General features: G+C 39.0%; 2 protein-coding genes across 7 annotated transcripts; one reads left to right on the top strand and one right to left on the bottom strand.

Moving 5' to 3' along the window:
- Positions 1 to 794: 794 nt before the first annotated feature.
- ppef1 (protein phosphatase, EF-hand calcium binding domain 1) lies at positions 795 to 10,232 on the bottom strand. Of its 5 annotated transcripts, none has more exons than XM_067496008.1 (19): positions 10,092 to 10,232; positions 9,541 to 9,761; positions 8,670 to 8,702; positions 8,272 to 8,399; positions 8,117 to 8,177; positions 6,171 to 6,334; positions 5,965 to 6,079; positions 5,448 to 5,494; positions 5,133 to 5,299; positions 5,005 to 5,041; positions 4,537 to 4,686; positions 3,877 to 4,028; positions 3,536 to 3,776; positions 3,256 to 3,441; positions 3,034 to 3,176; positions 2,675 to 2,781; positions 2,418 to 2,581; positions 1,944 to 2,028; positions 795 to 1,844 (listed from the first exon to the last, which is right to left on the bottom strand). In XM_067496008.1, the coding sequence occupies exons 2-19, from the start codon at positions 9,593 to 9,595 to the stop codon at positions 1,618 to 1,620; spliced, it is 2,262 nt and encodes a 753-aa protein (XP_067352109.1). In that variant the 5' UTR covers positions 9,596 to 9,761; positions 10,092 to 10,232; the 3' UTR covers positions 795 to 1,617. The 5 variants fall into 5 exon arrangements, 4 of the variants coding, with proteins under 4 accessions (XP_067352109.1, XP_067352110.1, XP_067352111.1 ...); XM_067496009.1 differs by having other exon boundaries at positions 10,034 to 10,122; XR_010913731.1 differs by having other exon boundaries at positions 1,781 to 1,844; positions 1,944 to 2,175.
- Positions 10,233 to 11,281: 1,049 nt separating this feature from the next.
- rs1a (retinoschisin 1a) lies at positions 11,282 to 17,888 on the top strand. 2 transcript variants are annotated; one of them, XM_067496015.1, is made up of 8 exons: positions 11,282 to 11,420; positions 12,276 to 12,357; positions 12,448 to 12,520; positions 12,806 to 12,831; positions 13,145 to 13,271; positions 15,160 to 15,301; positions 15,709 to 15,904; positions 16,634 to 17,888. In XM_067496015.1, the coding sequence occupies exons 3-8, from the start codon at positions 12,466 to 12,468 to the stop codon at positions 16,784 to 16,786; spliced, it is 699 nt and encodes a 232-aa protein (XP_067352116.1). In that variant the 5' UTR covers positions 11,282 to 11,420; positions 12,276 to 12,357; positions 12,448 to 12,465; the 3' UTR covers positions 16,787 to 17,888. The 2 variants fall into 2 exon arrangements, with proteins under 2 accessions (XP_067352116.1, XP_067352115.1); XM_067496014.1 differs by lacking the exons at positions 11,282 to 11,420; positions 12,276 to 12,357 and having other exon boundaries at positions 12,407 to 12,520.
- The last annotated feature ends 659 nt before the right edge of the window (positions 17,889 to 18,547 follow it).

The raw sequence follows: 18,547 nt of genomic DNA on the forward strand, positions 1-18,547 counted from the left end.
AGCTCCTCACCAACACAGACTGGGGGGGCTCGGGACCAGTGTCCAGACACACAGCTGTTGGTTTTGTAACCATGGAGCTTGTAGCCGGGATGACAGCGAAAGATCACTAACAGTCCACCATAACGGATAAACGTCCTCCCATTCTCCAAGTGTCTCAAACCACTGCACTCATTTACTCCACACACTGCAGACAGTTTTAAAATGTTTACTTGTTTGAAAAAATTTCATCTCTTCAAAGCCCATAACAAAGGAAATTAACATGAATAAATACCTGGATTGTAGATAGAGACCAGAGCAACCACTGCTGCCAGGAGCTCCATCTGAGTATGAGCGCCGGATAAAATGAAAATCCACAGAGCTTTGTTTCCTCTAGGAGAGGAATAGGATGGGAGAAGAGCAAAATTTGGAGAGTAGAAGCAAGGATTATAAGATGTAAAGACTGAGAGGAGGGGTGATGTCGCCTGGGATTTCTGTAGAAGGGGAAGATGTTGCATGCAGCAAGCATTCAGACAGATGGAAGGAATCAGGACACAAAGTAGTTTTACATGCATTGTAAAAAGTAAATCAAACAATTATTTTTCCCCAACGCAGATTGTTGTCTCAACTTTTACATCTGTAGCCTCTGTGTGCGTGTGTGTGTGTGTGTGTGCACGTGCGTGTGCACGCGCGTGTGCATCTACTGCACAAGTTCAGTAAAATCCAAACCCATTATTTACTTAAAATAATGGGTAATTACAGAGTGCAGGATGCCTCAGTGGAGTAATATAAATACAGACCGACACACACACCAAAAACAAGTTCAACGTAAATTTAATTTTAAACGCTAATTTATTGTTTTTTGGTAAACAGCTGTACACATTCCTGCTGAAACTATTTTAGCACATCTTACCATTTTTCTGATGCTTGTAATAAGACAGTAGTGACATACAAACTATTAAATAAGGTACACCCGTACAAACGCTTTTGCAATCCAAAGTAACTTCTTACTTACAAATAATTGAAGAAGATTATTAGAAACACCATTATATAATGATTGTATGACCATGACGCTGACACGTAATTTAACTATCCTATATAATTGTCAAAACACTTAAAGATTATATGCATCATTAAACATTAAACTTAAGGCAGAACAGTTTAAGTGAATTGCATTAGACTGTACATGTGTACCTAATGATGTGGGGAGTTTATTTATAATAGTAGGTGTTATTAATTTTTTTCTCCAGTTCTCCAACTCCTGGAAGACGTGACATATGAACCAAATCAAACTATATAAAGTAGCCTCAAGACAAGTATCAGACAGAATGCCAAACTCTACCACAGTTTGTTCATGTTTTATGACAATCCCGTGAACTCTTTCTTGTGCTGCCGTAAACCTCCGCAAAGCCACCACATTTCATGGAAATTCACTCAGTGGGTGTCAAGACCAAAAATCCATTGGTGGAACATAAATACAAATAGACCAATGTCTGCAGAATATATCCTCTGGAGAATATAAATATCTGTACAAAATGGCAATCTATCCAATAGTTGTTGAGATACTTCACATTGAAAAAAAAGTGGTGAGCTGACCAGTCTACTCATGAATTCCACTATTTAACATCGAAATTATTGCCTTCACAAATACTTTTCTCTTTGCATCTTTCCGGGGAGTTGTTGATCCTTGTTGTCCAGTTTGTGAACTACTCTGAAGGCCTCTAGGAACTCAGTGAAGTCGATACTGCCATCTTTGTTGAAGTCGATACTTCGGGCCAAGTCATCGATGGCTCTATCATCAATCTCAACCCCCAGGTGGGCACTGAAAAGACGCCAGGTCTGACGAAACTCCTCGATAGAGATCAGACCTAAGAACATATGCCACTCTCACAGTTATCTCGAGGAACACATTTTTAATTATAAACACATTGTCACTTGTAAGATACTGCATTTTTTTTTTTTTTTACCTGAATGGTCTTTGTCTATAATGTTGAATATTATCTCAATGTCTGTCCTGTATCTAAACAGAGTTTCAGCCAAGTTTGGAGTGACCTAAAATGAATAGAAAAGCTGATTTTTGTGCTTAACACAGAGAAGTGTTGTTACTAAGTTAATACATTTGCACTGTACTCATACAGTACCTCCCCTCCATTTTTCTTTCGGTTCATACTGGTCCATTAGTTTAGCATCATATTGTTGCTGTTAAATAAGTCAGTAAGTCAAATCTTTCCATTTAGAGATGTTTTTTGCGTGCTTGACTACATGACATCACTTACTAAAAACCAGCAAAAACATGTAAAGTAGAAGGTACAATATTTTCTAATGAAATGTACAAGTATTAAGTCTCCTTAACCTAAAATAGTCAAGTACAATACCTATTTTCCTTAAACTAAAGACTGAGTTAAATGTGCTTGGTTTCTTTCCTCCTTTTCCCATCTAACCTGAGGCAGAGAAATCCCTGGTCCCATATCCTCAAAGCAGGACTGATACTCCACACTGCCATCTGGTGCCAGACGAGTTAAGTGTGGACGAAGTGTTCTCCAGGGCAGGTCCAGTCTCAGTACAGTCTCTAATACCAGAGCCCATTCACTGACAGACACACAACCTGGAAAACATATGCTTAAATATAGGAGAAATAAAAACCAACCTGGCTATTTAGATGTTTATAATACAGACAAACAGGGCGGGTAAAGCTCACTAGTATTATTCTGGTCATACTGCTGAAAGCCTGCCATCAACTCAGATCGATGGGTGAATAACTTCTCCTTTAGAGCCCGAAGAGCAGAGCCTTCAGCAGCTCGTACTCTGCAATCAAAAGCGTAAACACAGGTCACTGGCTTAAATTTACCGATGTTTTTAATTACTGGTTAATCAGTTATTGACAGCGTGAAGTTTTCAACATGAAAGCCACACACAGAAAAAGTGGACAAGTTGAAGCCACCTGATGAATGACCAACTATTCAATTATAAAAATTGAGGTTTCTTTATCTGAAATCCTCATTAATTGATCACTCTCCTTAGTCTACTATACCCAAATGTGCTAATGACAACATGTACCTTTGTGTCAAGGTCAGTTTGCGTGTCGTGCGGCTGACTTGGTACTGGTAGAAGCGGGGAACGAGTTCCCTGCCCAGTTTGATGTAGGCACCACGGTTGCTTCCCTCCTCATAATAGTTAGATGCAGAGAAAATGGTGATCACCTACATAACACACAAGTACACAGGTATTTCTCCAGACTATGACCTTTTACAATTTGAGAGTCTGAATCAAATTTTCTACCTTTCCATCATGACACAAATCATATCCCTCCTGCTTGCACTCATGAGATCTGATAAGCAGCTGGAATCCGTGCTGGAGCAACAGTCTCTGGGTGACATCCGGACCAAAGTAGCAGCCGCCACCTCTGAATGTGTTGGGACTGCAGCCTTCTTGAGTTTTAGGGTCACTCCACAATATATCCACTATCTGCGGAAGAGAAAGAAGTGCAGAATAAGTAACAGAACACACCTAATGTGTTCAACAATATAAATTTATTTTCCCCTGGATCCACTCCTCTCACCTGTTTCCATTCCCGTTCATGCTGTGGAGGTGAAGGAGGCGGAATAGAGGATGAGTCCAGGAAAGGCACTCGGAGGACACCGATAGTGTAAGGCATGCTGGGTGAAGACGGACATGGATGGGGAGAGAGGGAAGACGGAGTTCGAGGAGAGCAGAGTGAAGAGGAGGATGAGGACGATGAGGAGGAAGTGGAAGATATTGAAGTGACACTGTCTTCTCGGCTTATCCTGCATCGCCTCTTTCTACACAACAACGTGGCAGAAGAAAAAGTGCCACTTTAAACAAGAAGCCAAGACAAGAAAAATGCACAACATCTGAATCTGTGGGCTGCTGCTGTCAGACCTTTGGTTGGGAGTTCTTCGGTTTTTGCTGTGGCTGCGATTGCTGCTGGAAAGACAACAGTCTGTTGATCTCATTCTTTTCACTTGTCGGCATGAATGACTAATGTCCAGCTGCTCCAAACTGTGCCTTGGAAACCTCAGAGCAGATTTCACCTACAAGAGCAGAAAAAATGAGAAAGTGTACATCAAGTGTCAATGATAATATAAATAATAAAACCCTATGAGGTAAATTTGTGATTTTGGCCGATAGGAACAAAACTCCCTCAAATGAATAAAAACACACATTAGTATAGACATATTTCTTATAAAGATACATATTATAACTACAAATAATTCTCTGTGCTTCTGGAGCCATATTTTTGCAATTTTACCCCCCTGTACCTCAGTGTTCCATGACTACATGCTTGGTTATAACCAGAAGAGACTGCTGTTAATGGTTAAAAATAATCTTTGATTTTCTCTTTCGTGTCACTGATGTTTTCTGATGTTTAGAAAAAAAAAGAAAAGAAAAACAACAATAATTTTGCAGGGTTGTTCTGGGTGTGAATATGTCAGCATTTATAAAATTGTTTTTCTGTTGTCTAGTGGCCAAACTCTTTTCCTGCAGATAAAAGTGGATGGCTGATTGAGGAATAATGTTTGGCTGCGTGTTCCCACTGACCTTGTGCCTTTTTATGGAGCTGAGGAACTCCAGGTCTGTCTGGTCTGAGATCCCTCCATGAACAATCAGGATCTTTCCATCAATGACCGTTGCGATTGGCAGGAGGCTGAAAACGTCCTGAAACAGTTGGAGGATCTCACAACCATGAGTCTGCCCAAAGTTAAAAAGTAAATTGTAAATGGTCTGCACTTATATAGCGCTTTTCTACCTATTGGAACTCAAAGTGCTTTACACTGCTTCTAATTCACCCATTTGCACTCACAATCACACACACACACACACACTGATGCTGCTATGCACCACAGTTGCCAAAGGAATTAATTTCACAAATGTTGGCCACTCAAATAGATAAACCCACCAAGCTCCAGCAGCCATTACAATGCCCAGTTTCATGCTACTACCGACAGAATATGTTCCTGGGCTTGGTCCATAATAAAAGCTGAATAAGGAGATGCAGGTGGAGTTTACCTTGTACTTCAGCATGACTTCTTTGGTGAACCCATATCTGAAACAAAAATGTAAAAACAGACATACTGCTATTCTTTTTTTTATGGCCCTAAATGCTCTTTTGCATTTTGACTCTTCTTTATACCCACCTGAGGTTCATAATGTGGTCTTCATGGTTTCCTCGGTTCAGGTGCATGTAGTCAGGATAAAGCAGAAGGTAAGCAAACAGCAGGATGACCACTTCAATCGACTTTTTCCCCCGGTCCACAAAATCGCCATTAAACACGTACGGTGTCTCCGCAGAGGGGAGGCCATTCTAAATAACAGACATATTAAGATCCCTGGAGTTGTAAGTTCTGGCATATTAGATGTGACTTCATAACAAACATTTGTCTGCTAACAACTCCTGTGTGTGTGTGTGTGTGTGTGTGTGTTTACAGTTTTATAGATTAAAAAAAGTGTACCTTATAAAATATGAGAAGCAAGTCATCAAGCCGCCCATGCAGATCACCTGCACAGAAAGGAAAATTACAACAATGAAAAAAATTATGCCTTGTTTATTTAATCAATCCCTTTTTAAAAGAAGATGGTTAAAATTTCTTAATTAAAACAGGACTGTGAATGGCCGCACCCCATCCACCAAACAGTGTGTGTTATTTGTTTTGTCACAAGCATTATTGAGTTTAATGAGATGCGACTGCAGGAGGAGTCAGTCATGGAAGAGGAGTCAAGTGCCCTATGAGTGTGCAAACAAACAAAACCTTGTGCTGTCATTATGATACTGTCAACTGTATTTACGATGCATTTATCCAGTAAAAGGTCATAGTTCAGTGCCCAACTGTACTACGTGATGTGAAGGTACACATGCAGCAGCGGCAAATTCTGAAATCGTTTATGCTCTTCTGCATGTATACTGAGAAAATTATAAACAATTTTATACCTTGAATTAACAAGTGAAACAGAGAGGCCATGGTCACCCACCACATATAGTGATCTCTTTGGTGTAAGATGTTGACAAGTGGATGATGTTTGGCATCTGTTTGAGGAGTTTTTTGGTCTCGTACAGTAGCTGCAGAACATATCTGGCATGTAGAGTCTGGGTGGGGAAAGAAAAGTGAATCCACATCAAATCAACTCCAGAAAATCATAAGTGAGCATGGGAAGGAACAAAACACCATAGTTAGTACCTGCTCTTCTTTAAATGCACTGAGTAGAGCGTTTGTATCAGAAACGGAGAGAGGAAACGATAGTCGAGGCCCGTTGTAGGTCTCTGGAACAGCGATCAAGTTGTAGAAGGTCTCCCTGTCTAACCAGGGGTCAACCACCGGGTCTAGCAGCTGGGAAATCAAGTCTAGAGGACATGTTATGTGAAGCAGGGAACATACAAAGCTCGAACCTCATTCTCTTCTCCTGAGTTTGATTGAAATTAAAGCTAGAGGTCCACAAACATACAGTCTTATTTTTATTCAACGTCTTATTTTTTAAGCACAATGAGAATAAAAAAAGCTTTAGAGCATTCTTTCTGCTTGGTAGAATCCACAACTAAAACACTAAAAGTAGATGGCATAAATGAAGTCTTCCACCACACTAATAAAGTATTGTTTCACAATAAACATACAATGTGTGAATGTTATGCTGTGATACATTACGACCATCTGTACAATTTATTACGATTCATTTCAGTGGCTCTGCCATGAATTCCACTTTTACAAGGTTCAAATTTCTCAGATTTTAGGTTGAAACTGTCAGAAAGGTGATAATAATGCATGCAACAGAAAATACAATTGAGGTCAAATTAGTGGAGTCGTATCGGAGTGCATTAGAAGAGAAAGTGGCTCTAGTTGTAGTTGTAATACACAGCCTGACACACCACCTCAAGCTCTGTATGACCTCAATGGGTTATATTAAAGAACCACTCCAATATGTTAATGAAAACTGATTGCTTCTTATTTATGTACAAACAAAAAGACATGAGCACACATGAGCCTTGTTTCTAATTTTCTATAAATCTGTTGGCCTCTTTGCATCATAATGTTAACTGTAGAAGCCAGGAAGAAGATGTGCTGTCAACGTTAAGCATCAAAGGTTAACCTAATGACTAGCTCATCACTGGAGCTTTGTGCTTTATAACTGAGTGGGTCAGTACACACTTCAGCCACAGCTGTGTAGATGCAATACACCAACACTGTGGGCTCCGCATTCACAGTAGTTGCTAAGCAACAGGGTCCAATGCAACGGTTTTTCCAATCTAGACCAAAATACAGTGGCCAATGAAAACTGTGTTAATTTGAAGTAAAATATTTATCTACAAATAATCTTAATGTGGTAGAACATATTCAAAAACAGTATCTATGAATACTAAAACTACTGTGTAAATATTTGGATTATTAAAATGTTCTCACAAAATTAATATACATCCACTAACATAGGTAGAACTTGTACTAAATTATATAAAAAAATGCACCACAGTAAAAAGTAGCTATTTAAAATGTAGTTTGAGTAAATGTAGTTTGAGGACCTTATACCCTGGGAATACAGGCAGTGCAGAAGCCTTTAAGTTCCATGTTAAGCTTTATTCTATATCACAAATTAAAACATGAACATGGATTTTAACTTGAAAAAACAAAAACAAAAACATAATTCCACCTCAGCAGAAAGACTTCTGTATATTCAAAGTACAAACAGGAGGATGCACTGAGTTCTGAGACTTCTGTTCCTTTAAGTTAACTTAGCCATTAATGTTGTAACAAGGTAACAGTATAACATGAAAGATCAGTTTGGATTAAAATAATAACTGCCATCATTTATAGTCCTACAAAGCAGCATATATCTTCAAATCAAATAAATGCAGCATTAGGGAGTCAGACTGCCCATGTCTCTGAATAAAGCTGAAGCTTATAAAACTAGTGAGCTAGCATTTGTCAACCCCAATAAAAAATTTGGCCGCCCAACACCCTGCAAATCAATATCAGCAAAGCTACTGACTATTACCCCAGAGAAATATGAAAGTTGAAAGCACAAGTTACCTGACACCCAAATGGCAACACTGATAGAGTGAAATAATATTTTCCACCATAAAAATGACATAATTTATACCATTTTACATTTTGTGTAGTATATTTTGCCTCCTTACCAGGTCCATTTCCATTCAGCTGAGTGAAGTTGTCAAGCATGAAACTGAAGAAACTGGAGAGCTGAAGAAAAATTATTAATATCAATGATGCTTCTTCAATTTAGCAAACATGTACATTTAAGCAGGAGGAAACAAGGGCCTGTGCCAAGAGTTACCTGTAACTGGTCCTGTTCCCCGGCGTACTCAATGGACTGAAAGATGTTCCAGGTGTATCTCCGTCTCATCTCAAGACGGGCCATGTAGCGCCGGTACCATCGCTGGATCAACACAGCTGCCTTCATAGCTACAACAAAACAGATGATGTCATGTTTCATCAGATGAGGAACATATTTAGACGTCTGGAGTCACAAATACATATGTGAAGAGGATATGAGTCTCTTCCGCTGCTGTTCAGTATACTAGCACTTTGTGGCTCTTTTCATTTGTATTATAAAGTGATTGGAACATTTATGTCAGCTATGATTCAAGAACTGATCCTACAGCTTAAGTTACTGCTTTCGTGAAATATCACTGAATATTACAAACTGATCTTTAAAAACTATCAGGTTCTTACTCAGAGCCGGGTTGTGAGTCTTAACCGGTTCATCTGCAATAAAAAAGAAAAACAATTCAACAAAATTAACTGGTGATTGAATTAAGACACATGCAAGGTAACAGACAAACACACATACACAGCAAGAAACCTAATCTAACTAGAGCCAGGTGAAGCCTCAGTAGCCTGCAAAGAAACATTTGTCTGTCTGAGATGTGTGTTTGCAAAACATCTGGAGAAAATGTAATTTATAAAATAAGTTTCAGATTCATAGTACTCAGTGTGATAGATTTGTTTAAAGCACTAACAGTAATATAACTACTAATAACACATGAATACAAACACATTGTAAATAATTATTTTACAATCTAAAGCATAAGTGTTAGTTAAACAGTACGTCAGTCACTATGGATTTTAAGAACAAGCATGTCAAAGTCTTAAAATGAAAGCAAAATAAAATGAAGTTACTGTGTTGCCTTAATTAGGTTTAAGTAAAACTTTCTATTAATAATGAAATGATCTGCACTTATTAAGCACTTTTCTATGTTATTTGAACCCACAGTGCTTTACATGGATTTTCACTCACACATCCACAGTCATTGCCCTGCTCAAGGAAACTTTGGCATGTGAAAGAAAAAGGAATAAACGAACAACCCTGGGATTGGTGGACAATGACTCTGCCTTCTAAGTCACAGTGGCCCATATGTGCTGAGCATGTCCTCCCACAGTCCGGGTACAGCTTAAATGTGATGCTGCTGAGTGTGTTTTCACACCTTTCCTCACGGGCAACAGGTCCAAACCTTCCAGCTGACAGCGCTCTGTGGTTTACCGGCCATAATAACAGCTCCTGCACCTGTAATTGTGTGCTATCCAGTGTAAACAGCATCTTTACCTGATTCCATTGCTTTTCCTTGTGTTTCCGTGGCGACTGAGGTCCCGCATCCCATGATGATCTACAGAGAGAGCTCAGGGTGACACAAGTCGTCTTTTCCCAGCCTGGTGACAGTGAATCACATCTGGCGGCATGTGACCACGGACCCGAGGACTAAAATGAGGATCTCTGTAAATGCAGTTCCTCAGTCCCGTTTTCCCTTAACCACGCGTCGGGCCGCTCTACGGATCAAACAACAGTTCACAATATTTATAACCAAACTTAAATATGGATACTTGGTAACGGATCATTTCTAATAAAAAAATGGTTGTCGAAATGTACGTGAGAGATCAATTCACAAACTGTACTTCAGTTACGATAAACAGCCATAGGAAAATTGGGGTTAAACGACTACACACGTCATCAACAGCCTCGTCTGAGGGAACAGACATGTACCCAGCAAATCAAACTTAAAAAAGAATGCTGCTCATTGCGTGTGACTTTCACTCATCACCTCCAAACAAGGCTGTGTCCGCGCTGCAGGTGAAATTAGCGTTTTTGATGGTTCCTACCTGAAGCCGCCCAATCCGGAAATCACGAAAGGAACACCGTCCATGTGATACGGGTAAAAAAAAAAAAAAAAAAAAAAAGTCCAAGACTCCGCTCTGTGTTGTCAGAAGACTCGAGCAAACCATATGCAGCGGTGAAATGTCTGCATCAAGGCTGCTGCAGGAGCAGAGCTTTAGAAAACAGGCGTCGTCAGGTGGATTTAAAGCATCACTGTGAGTGGCGCCGCTGTTCCACCTTCTCAGCAGCGCCCCATGAAACAGAAATACCTCTGCAACACTGACTCGCTGGTGCCAGTTTAGCCATTAACAGTGGATTGACTCCAACTTCAGGCCCGTACAGTTCTGTTTTCTTATCCAAATTATTTTCCTCTGGTGTGTTGACAGTTTAGTAGCTGCTAAAGTCAACATAGCCTGTGAGTGAGCAGACTTTAAACACCATTATTTCAACTGAGGTGGTTTAAATCGACGTCTGAAGTGTGATTATTGCTGTGTATTCTCTGCTCATGCAGTTGTACGTTTTGAATGCAACTTTGAATGCAGTTTGTCTAGTAGTGACCACACTTTCTGCCTGGGTTTTAAACATTTAATCAAAATTGGGAGTGCTTAAATATGAGAACTGTAACTAAGAAAAATAAACCATGCACCATATCAGGGATTAGCATCCAACACCCCAAGTTAACTTCAATTTGTGTTCACTCACCTTTAATTACTTGCAACTTATTGCTAGGGGTGACTGAAGTTGCTTTGCTAGTTTTGAGTCACTAGAAAACTTGCATAAGAGAAAAACTAGGAGAAAGTTTTTATAAAAATCAACTCTTTAATAATCATTGAAAATAAAATTGGTTCAGCTGTTCATGCAGCAGCTCCACTATTGATCTTCTGTTGTAGCAGTGTGACAGCAGCCCTGATCTCCTTTAGCGTAATTACTTTTAATCTGTTGTTCCGTGAAAGCCGAGACGCCTCTGAGCTCACCAGTCTGAGCAGGACTGGTCTGGGAAAACTCAACCGGCTGGCCAGGAGGTTTGAACTACTCATCCTCACTGGACTGACCTGCATAGGAGGTGAAAATTTATAGGAGAAAAAGTTTTTGAACTACTGTTACTTTAAGTCACTCTTAAATTTGTTCATGTTTCAAGCACAAGACCACACAAGTGACTGCTTTTGCTGTTCTCACCTCTTTATGAGTTTTGTAGATGAGAGTGGCGTAAGCCCGAACCTTCTTCTTTGTTTGTGGAGGAACCCTGTGTGCTGCTCTGGCAGGAGCCTTCATCTTGCTGCTTCAGACAAGAAATCTCACAGAAAGGAGTCAGCCGCTGTTTTATATGGCCACTGGTAACGCTTGCAGGGAGTGAGGAGGATGTTTAATGGACACAAATTGAAAACAGCTTTGTGTAATTAGGCTTAATTACTTTCACCCACCTGGCTTTAAACCTTCAGTGTGAGTTCAGACATCTTTAGCCTGAGTGAAGAGGTCATGATCAAATAAAAACAGGAACAAAATTGTTCATTATTCTGTTTTCATCACTGCAGGCAATGAAGCACCATTTCCATGGCCTGCAATGCTTCAAAACTAATTAGTTTATCACACTAAAACACAGTGTCTGCTTTATAAATCCTCTTTATTCCTCTATCAGATAATTTTAGCAGAATAAACACATCAGCTTGTTTAAATAGTAACTTCACTGCTTAAATGCCCAGAGATCTGCCGAGAGACACAATTCAAAATCTAAAACTCTCATAGTTAATTCAATAATTGTATTATCAGTTTTTTATATTATCAGTAAGGATATATATAACTTGTTCCCTCATCATTAAGATCTTTGAACGGCTTTTCTTTCATTTTAGAAACATTCAGTTGTGAGAATTATTAGATTTTATTCTATAGTACACTTTTTATTTAGTTTTATTTCAATCCAGTGACAGTTTGGCATATTTACAATGCTGGATCACCAATTCTGATAGTGATAAAAATATTAATATTAAGACTTTAAAATGTAATAATGACAAATTGGCCGATGCACTTGCTATTGGCGTCATCAGCCTGTGACCTCTCTTCTCCCTCACGCTCTCGGTGGGACACACACACGCAGAATCTGTCAGATAACTGACCGGTGACAACAGTGACCTCATGGTTTAAATATTTTGGCTTTAGATTTTTTTTTTTACTTGACCCCTGTGACTACGCAGTGATTTTCAGAATACATGGTGGTGTTGATGATGACGGGCGAACAGCTGGAGGAGGGGCTTTGTCAGATAAGGATGGCATTAGGTAAGGCCATTAGTGTCCTGTGGATTATTGTAATCCAGTCTTTCTATCACTCCTGGCTTGGCTGCTCAGTCCACTGTTGATCCTGTCTAGTTCGGAGCAGGTTGGAATATGGCTCTCAATGTGAAGCGTTTCCTGCTGGCCCTGCTTCTTGTAGGAGTGAACGGTAGGATATCAATAGTTGAAATCTAGTCCTCGTACTGTTGTTTGTTTGTCTGTGTTTGTAGATATTCACCAAAATTTTATTCAGAATATTAAAGAAAGAAAACATTTAAAACTCTAATGTCTAATTTGTTTTGTTTTCAGTTATTTTTATTTTCATTTTGCCATTTTAAAAAAATATGGCTACACTCACAGATTGATTTCACAGACAACTAACAAAGTATGTTCTCTTCTTCTGTGCTTAATGGACTGCCTGCACCTTTTTTTTAAAATTCATCTGCTTGGACAGTGTGCATCAGCATTCATGCTCAAGAGGTAAGAAGCCCCCTCTGCAAAACAGTGACATATCAGACAAGAACTTAACTTATCTGTTAGATCAGCCACACAAGAAACAACTGAGGTTTGAGTTTATCAATCTTTGTCTAGCTGGCATTGGTCAATGTGAAATGATTTTTTATTAAAAATACAGGATATCTGGACTGATCAGATAGTATAAGGTTCACTTTCTTCTCAAACATGCATTAATTAATTGTTTTGCAAACCATCTATATTTAAATAGACCTCTTTTTATTTTTGGTACAGTTTTAAATAGCGTAAATTTAATACTGTTTGCATTTGTCTATACTAGATGGGTGTGTCTGAGACATGGACTAAGGCTTGCAAATGTGATTGTGAAGGAATTGAATCCCCAACTAGAGAACCAGACTTCCTCAGGTCTGGATCCTCCATGGTGCGAGGAATAGACTGCATGCCAGGTAAGAAATGCAGCGCTCAATTTATTTTCTTAAAATCTGCCAGCTGAATGGTTTTCATTTAGTGAACATACTATAAATATCTAGTTGATGTTTTGTTCAAACATAACAGATTTTTGGCTTCCTTGTGTAACAAATGACAACAACAATTTGCCATGATATTCACTTCACTAAAAAAATTTCTAATGAGGACATTTTTGTTAAATAACCTTTGGTAATTTATTTTTAATTCTTTTGCGATTAAGCAAATGTTATCAAAAATAATACACAAGGAGGGGTTCATTCTGATGGGAGAGTTTTCAATAATGAAATCACAAAGCAGTGATCTGACATAGAGAGGACAACATCAAAAACTCTATGCTGTGTGCCCAACAGCCTGAAAACAGCAGTATTTTATTTACTATCACAAACAATCTTTATAATTATTGATTCATTATGGAATCCAGACAAAGTCAGTTTACTAGATAGCTTTGATATGTGTATGTGATGGCAACTGAGACAGAAAGAAGGCATATCTCTATCTGCACATGCATGAGTGCCTAACACACCAGATTTGACACCACAGGGTGCACATGCTCCTGTGGACATCCTCAGAGCCATGAAAAGAAACAGAAATACCTCTGCCAAGGCTGCACAATCCTCTAAATGTGCTAATTTTCAACAATAGAAAGTGTCATCTGCATCATTTTGCTCATCCCCTTTTACCATGTCCCTGTAACAAGCAAGGAGTCAAACACACAAAGCCTCACTTGGCCCCAGATGTAAAGATCAGACTTGAATAATGTCAGTCTACAAGAAGAGAAGAATGGATATACAGTGAAAGGATTTCCCTTACTGAATCAGTGTGTGTCAACTGAGCCACAAATCACATGGCAACCGGTGACGGAGAAGAGAAAGAAGTACAGCAGATGATCATTATCTCAGAACATGATGCTCAGATTACTGGGCTCATAATAGACTGTGCCAGTTGCACAATCACAGAAACCAGTAATTATCACGACATGGACCTGGTGATGAGAAGTGATAAGTGAGAAGGAGTTTCCTGTGCTGCATCAGACTTTCTATCTCCTATTTTAATCGTGTGTCCCTCTTCTTGGTTTTCACATTTATGCAATCTTCTGAATATTAGCCCGAGAATACACTAAGGAGGACTACAGAGTCTCTCACATTACTCTTATATAAACACTTACCTCTTCACCGACACTAACACAGACACTGCTGCTCTATGCGTTGTAATACTGGGATTAGACAGGATTTGACCCCTTTGCCAAATAGGCTTAAGTCAGTAGTAAACAAAAGCACAGCAGGCTACTTCTACTACAGTTCTGCTCCATGCATCCATTTCTTTCTGTGAAATTAGGGGGGAAATAACGTAATTTCCTCAATTGTGGTAAAATAATAAATGATTTAGGACATCAACAAATTGCTTGATCTCATGTGTTTTTTAATGAGTGGGAGAGGGAAGATTAAAGGATCAAAACATGAGAGCAATGCAGAGCTAAAGCTGTGGAGAGGGGAACATGGCCATCTGTCTGCCTGCCGCCCTAATGGACATCACTGATCTCTCACTGTGGAGAATTAAACTGCAGGCTTTTAAAATGGGTTATGAGTCACACTGGGGCTGTAATGTCAGGGGCTTTTGGGTGCAGGAGAGTGTGAGGAATGGAGTCAGCAGGGGTGGGAATAGAGCATGAGGAAAGGATAGAGAGATGGAGAATTAGGACCCCACAGAGGCTTAGTGATGATCATTTGCTGGTCACATTTCAGTGCTTTTTTAAGCCTATCTGCACACAAGCATGTTTGTGTTCTCCTCCGTGGAGGTGGTGGCTTCGAATACACAAAAGAGATTTAAATTAAAACCTCTCTGACAACTGTGTCTTATCTGCTGCAGAGTGCCCATACCACAAACCTCTGGGCTTTGAAGCCGGATCTGTGAATCCAGACCAGATCACCTGCTCCAACCAGGACCAGTACACTGGCTGGTTCTCCTCATGGCTCCCGAACAAGGCCCGGCTCAACAGTCAGGGCTTCGGGTAAGTCCTCACAAACTTTATCTATCTATCTATCTATCTATCTATCTATCTATCTATCTATCTATCTATCTATCTATCTATCTATCTATCTATCTATCTATCTATCTATCTATCTATCTATCTACAGTTTATGTAATATATACTGTAGTAGAATATGGTTATGCTGGTTCTCTGTGACACTGTCATTATTTACTGTGGCATTTGAACACAACAGAGACATTGTTAAGGTTGGTAGCATAAAAGCTGTGCTTTTCCTATTACGACAAGTTCAAATGTCTGTTGTAAAGAAAGGTCTGTACTCACCTTTCTCTAATTAGCTCTAATTTTCATATTCCTTCTAAGATAATGTCAGTAATTTAAAATGAACTACTACTGCCTTATAGCCAGTGCTTGTATTTATCTTCCAGATGTGCCTGGCTGTCTAAGTTTCAGGATAACACCCAGTGGCTGCAGATTGACCTAAGTGAGGTGATGGTGGTTTCAGGAATCCTCACCCAGGGCCGCTGTGATGCTGACGAGTGGGTTACAAAGTACAGCGTTCAATACCGCACAGATGAAAAACTTAATTGGATCTATTACAAAGACCAGACTGGAAACAACAGGGTCAGTTGAACTCAGAACTCACAGAATGCATATTGCAATTTGCAGACATAGTGAATATTACAGGCGCTAGAAATGTAGTATGTACTGTATGTATAGCATATATTTTTGTGCCAACCCAAACAACACTGTGGAACATACTATCACATGTCCTACTGTACCGAGCCTACTGACCAATGGATATGGTGCTGATATCAACAGATAATGGCCACTGAATACTGCAATAACACCTAGATATAGCTACTATTACACCCAGAGCTAAGTGCTCAGACTCCACTGGTTTCATTTTGATATGGATATTGATGAAGCGTTCTTCTGTTTAAATGTGTGCTATAAATGTGTGCTATATTTGATGTTTCAGTGTTTCATTGTGTTATCAAATCATACTTCTGAAATCATTTTCAAATCATTTAGTTGATCACCTTCTGATTCCAGCTTCTTAAAACTGATACTACTTTTCATTGTGAGTTGAATAAAAGTAAGCGATGTGACCTTTTGTAAAATAACGATGGATGTATTGTATTCTTTTTTCTCATAGTCAATATCTAAAGTAATTATTACAATATCATCATTATTTTTATTTAAACTGTAGTAGGAGTAAAAACAATAATAGGGTGGTTAGCACTGCCACACACAAGGTTGCAGGTTCGAAAAACTATTTTCAGTCAATGTTGAAATTTGCTTAAATGGAACTGCATACTGTATTTACATTGCTCTTCACTCTTCCTTCAGGTGTTTTATGGAAACTCTGACCGCTCCTCTTCAGTGCAGAACCTCTTGAGGCCGCCCATTGTGGCAAGATTCATCCGCATCCTCCCCCTTGGATGGCACACACGCATTGCTCTGCGCCTGGAGCTGCTGCTATGCATGAACAGATGCGTTTGAATTTGTGTTTCCATATTCCCCGAGGCCTTTTCTCCAAACACTTATCTTTACCCTAAAGCCCTCTCATCATCATTAAGTATGTGGTCAGCTATACAGAACTCACAGATTTGCCCCCCTCCTGTTATGAGACAAAATCTTCTTTTTAAAACCTTTATAAAAATACAAACAAAAACTTGATTTAATTGAAATATTTGTTTGATATGCTCAATGAGCTTTCATTCATTCTACTCTCCATTGTCTGTGTTAAACCAGCCTCACACAGGGGGCTTTTATTTTGAGTTCTCAATAGATCGTACCTTTTCCAACAAAATGGCATATATTCAAAGCAATAATTAGGCCTGGAGAGGCAGCACTGCTATGGAGGTTGTAGCCACTGGTTTGGAAGACAAGCTCTTCCGAAACACATTCTCTCGTTTTTACTTCCTTTAACATAGATGAGGCTGATGATATTCAACATTTTTCTTCCTGGTAACCGTGTGTATTGTTTGTGTTTCTGAAGCCTGACAGTTTGTTCCTTTATATTAATTATACTTTATTACTAACCAAATCTCATCAATTACCCACACTGCACTAACTAATTTAGCACTGTAACATGCATACTATACCATCCTGCTGCTCTAAGCATGTATATTACTCCACAGGTGAAAGCAGGCCAAAAAATGCTTTTATTTTCACCTGTTTGAGTGTTGTTTGCCTAAAACTTCCGTGGACAGGTGTTTTAGGAAAGTAGAAATATAAAACTATTACTGTAAATCTCACCTACCATTTTTTGTCTTCAATATAAATAAATGGTCTTGGTCACAGTGCCACAGCCATAAAGTTGTGACCAAAGATTTAAAAAATGGTTAATGATAGCAGACCTTTAAACAGACCCGTGCTTTCACTTCCAATTTGCTGTTTGCTTGTAAAGACTCTTATTACCTCAGGTAAAATCTCTGTTCAGGATTAGAAAATTCACTAAAGTTCAGATGTAATTTTCTTTTGTGGTTAAGTCCTGTTTGTTTTCTATAACAATTGAATTTCCCATGGTGCTTAGGGAACACATTTATTTTACTCTGAACATGTATTCTGTAGTGTATGTACTGTTCAACCACGATTACATTAAAACCTGTGTCACATATGTTCTTGTGTTGTGTCTCTGTGCTTACAGAAAAAACATATGAGGCATTTAAAAATGTACAGTTGGTTTTTATTATGAGACCCTACCATTTTTAAAGTAGAATGGTCAGTATAGATACACTCTATTATTTTTATTTACACCCTGTAAGAAGTGGGAAAGCTTGATGAAAACAAAAAATTATGTTTGAGGAACTCGTCTCAGTTCCCAGCGTACGCGACTTGCTGGGGGTTGAAGCCTCTATTTCCCTCTGAAGTGTGGAGCCAGTAAGCTAATGTAAGGCTTCAGGTCACTGGCAAGGCAAGTTTGTCATCACTCTGTTCCATTAATGATACAAACAAACCCACATCAGCAGTCATTTACAATCATTAACACACAACATGGGGCAGTTGAACCTGTCTTTTAGGACAAGTTCAAGGACAAATTGAAAATAAAAGAAAATATTTTAGAGTGATGTCTTTAGGAAACTTCTCATGTTAATCAGTCTCATGCTAAAAATTCTTCTCTATGCTGTATTTTGCTCCATTTTAACTAGTCACTGCAGAATCTGCATCAGTCTCTTTCTGAATGTTATTGCTTTCAACGAGCCATGTAATTAATTTGTTTACTGTTTTTTGTCAACTATTCAAAAAGGAACAAAATAT

Source organism: Channa argus, chromosome 2 (assembly GCF_033026475.1).
Source record: "Channa argus isolate prfri chromosome 2, Channa argus male v1.0, whole genome shotgun sequence".
NCBI classification, from domain to species: domain Eukaryota; kingdom Metazoa; phylum Chordata; class Actinopteri; order Anabantiformes; family Channidae; genus Channa; species Channa argus.

What these genes read in the sequence shown, in the direction of transcription:
- rs1a (XM_067496015.1), top strand. Translation starts at nt 12,466, where the DNA reads ATGGCTCTCAATGTGAAGCGTTTCCTGCTGGCCCTGCTTCTTGTAGGA. An exon ending in TCAGCATTCATGCTCAAGAG is followed by an intron (nt 12,832 to 13,144) that starts GTAAGAAGCCCC and finishes TGTCTATACTAG; the next exon opens with ATGGGTGTGTCTGAGACATG. An exon ending in ACCAGACTGGAAACAACAGG is followed by an intron (nt 15,905 to 16,633) that starts GTCAGTTGAACT and finishes CTCTTCCTTCAG; the next exon opens with GTGTTTTATGGAAACTCTGA.
- ppef1 (XM_067496008.1), bottom strand. Translation starts at nt 9,595, where the DNA reads ATGGGATGCGGGACCTCAGTCGCCACGGAAACACAAGGAAAAGCAATG. An exon ending in GACTCACAACCCGGCTCTGA is followed by an intron (nt 8,400 to 8,669) that starts GTAAGAACCTGA and finishes GTTTTGTTGTAG; the next exon opens with CTATGAAGGCAGCTGTGTTG. An exon ending in CAGGGATTTCTCTGCCTCAG is followed by an intron (nt 2,029 to 2,417) that starts GTTAGATGGGAA and finishes TATTCATTTTAG; the next exon opens with GTCACTCCAAACTTGGCTGA.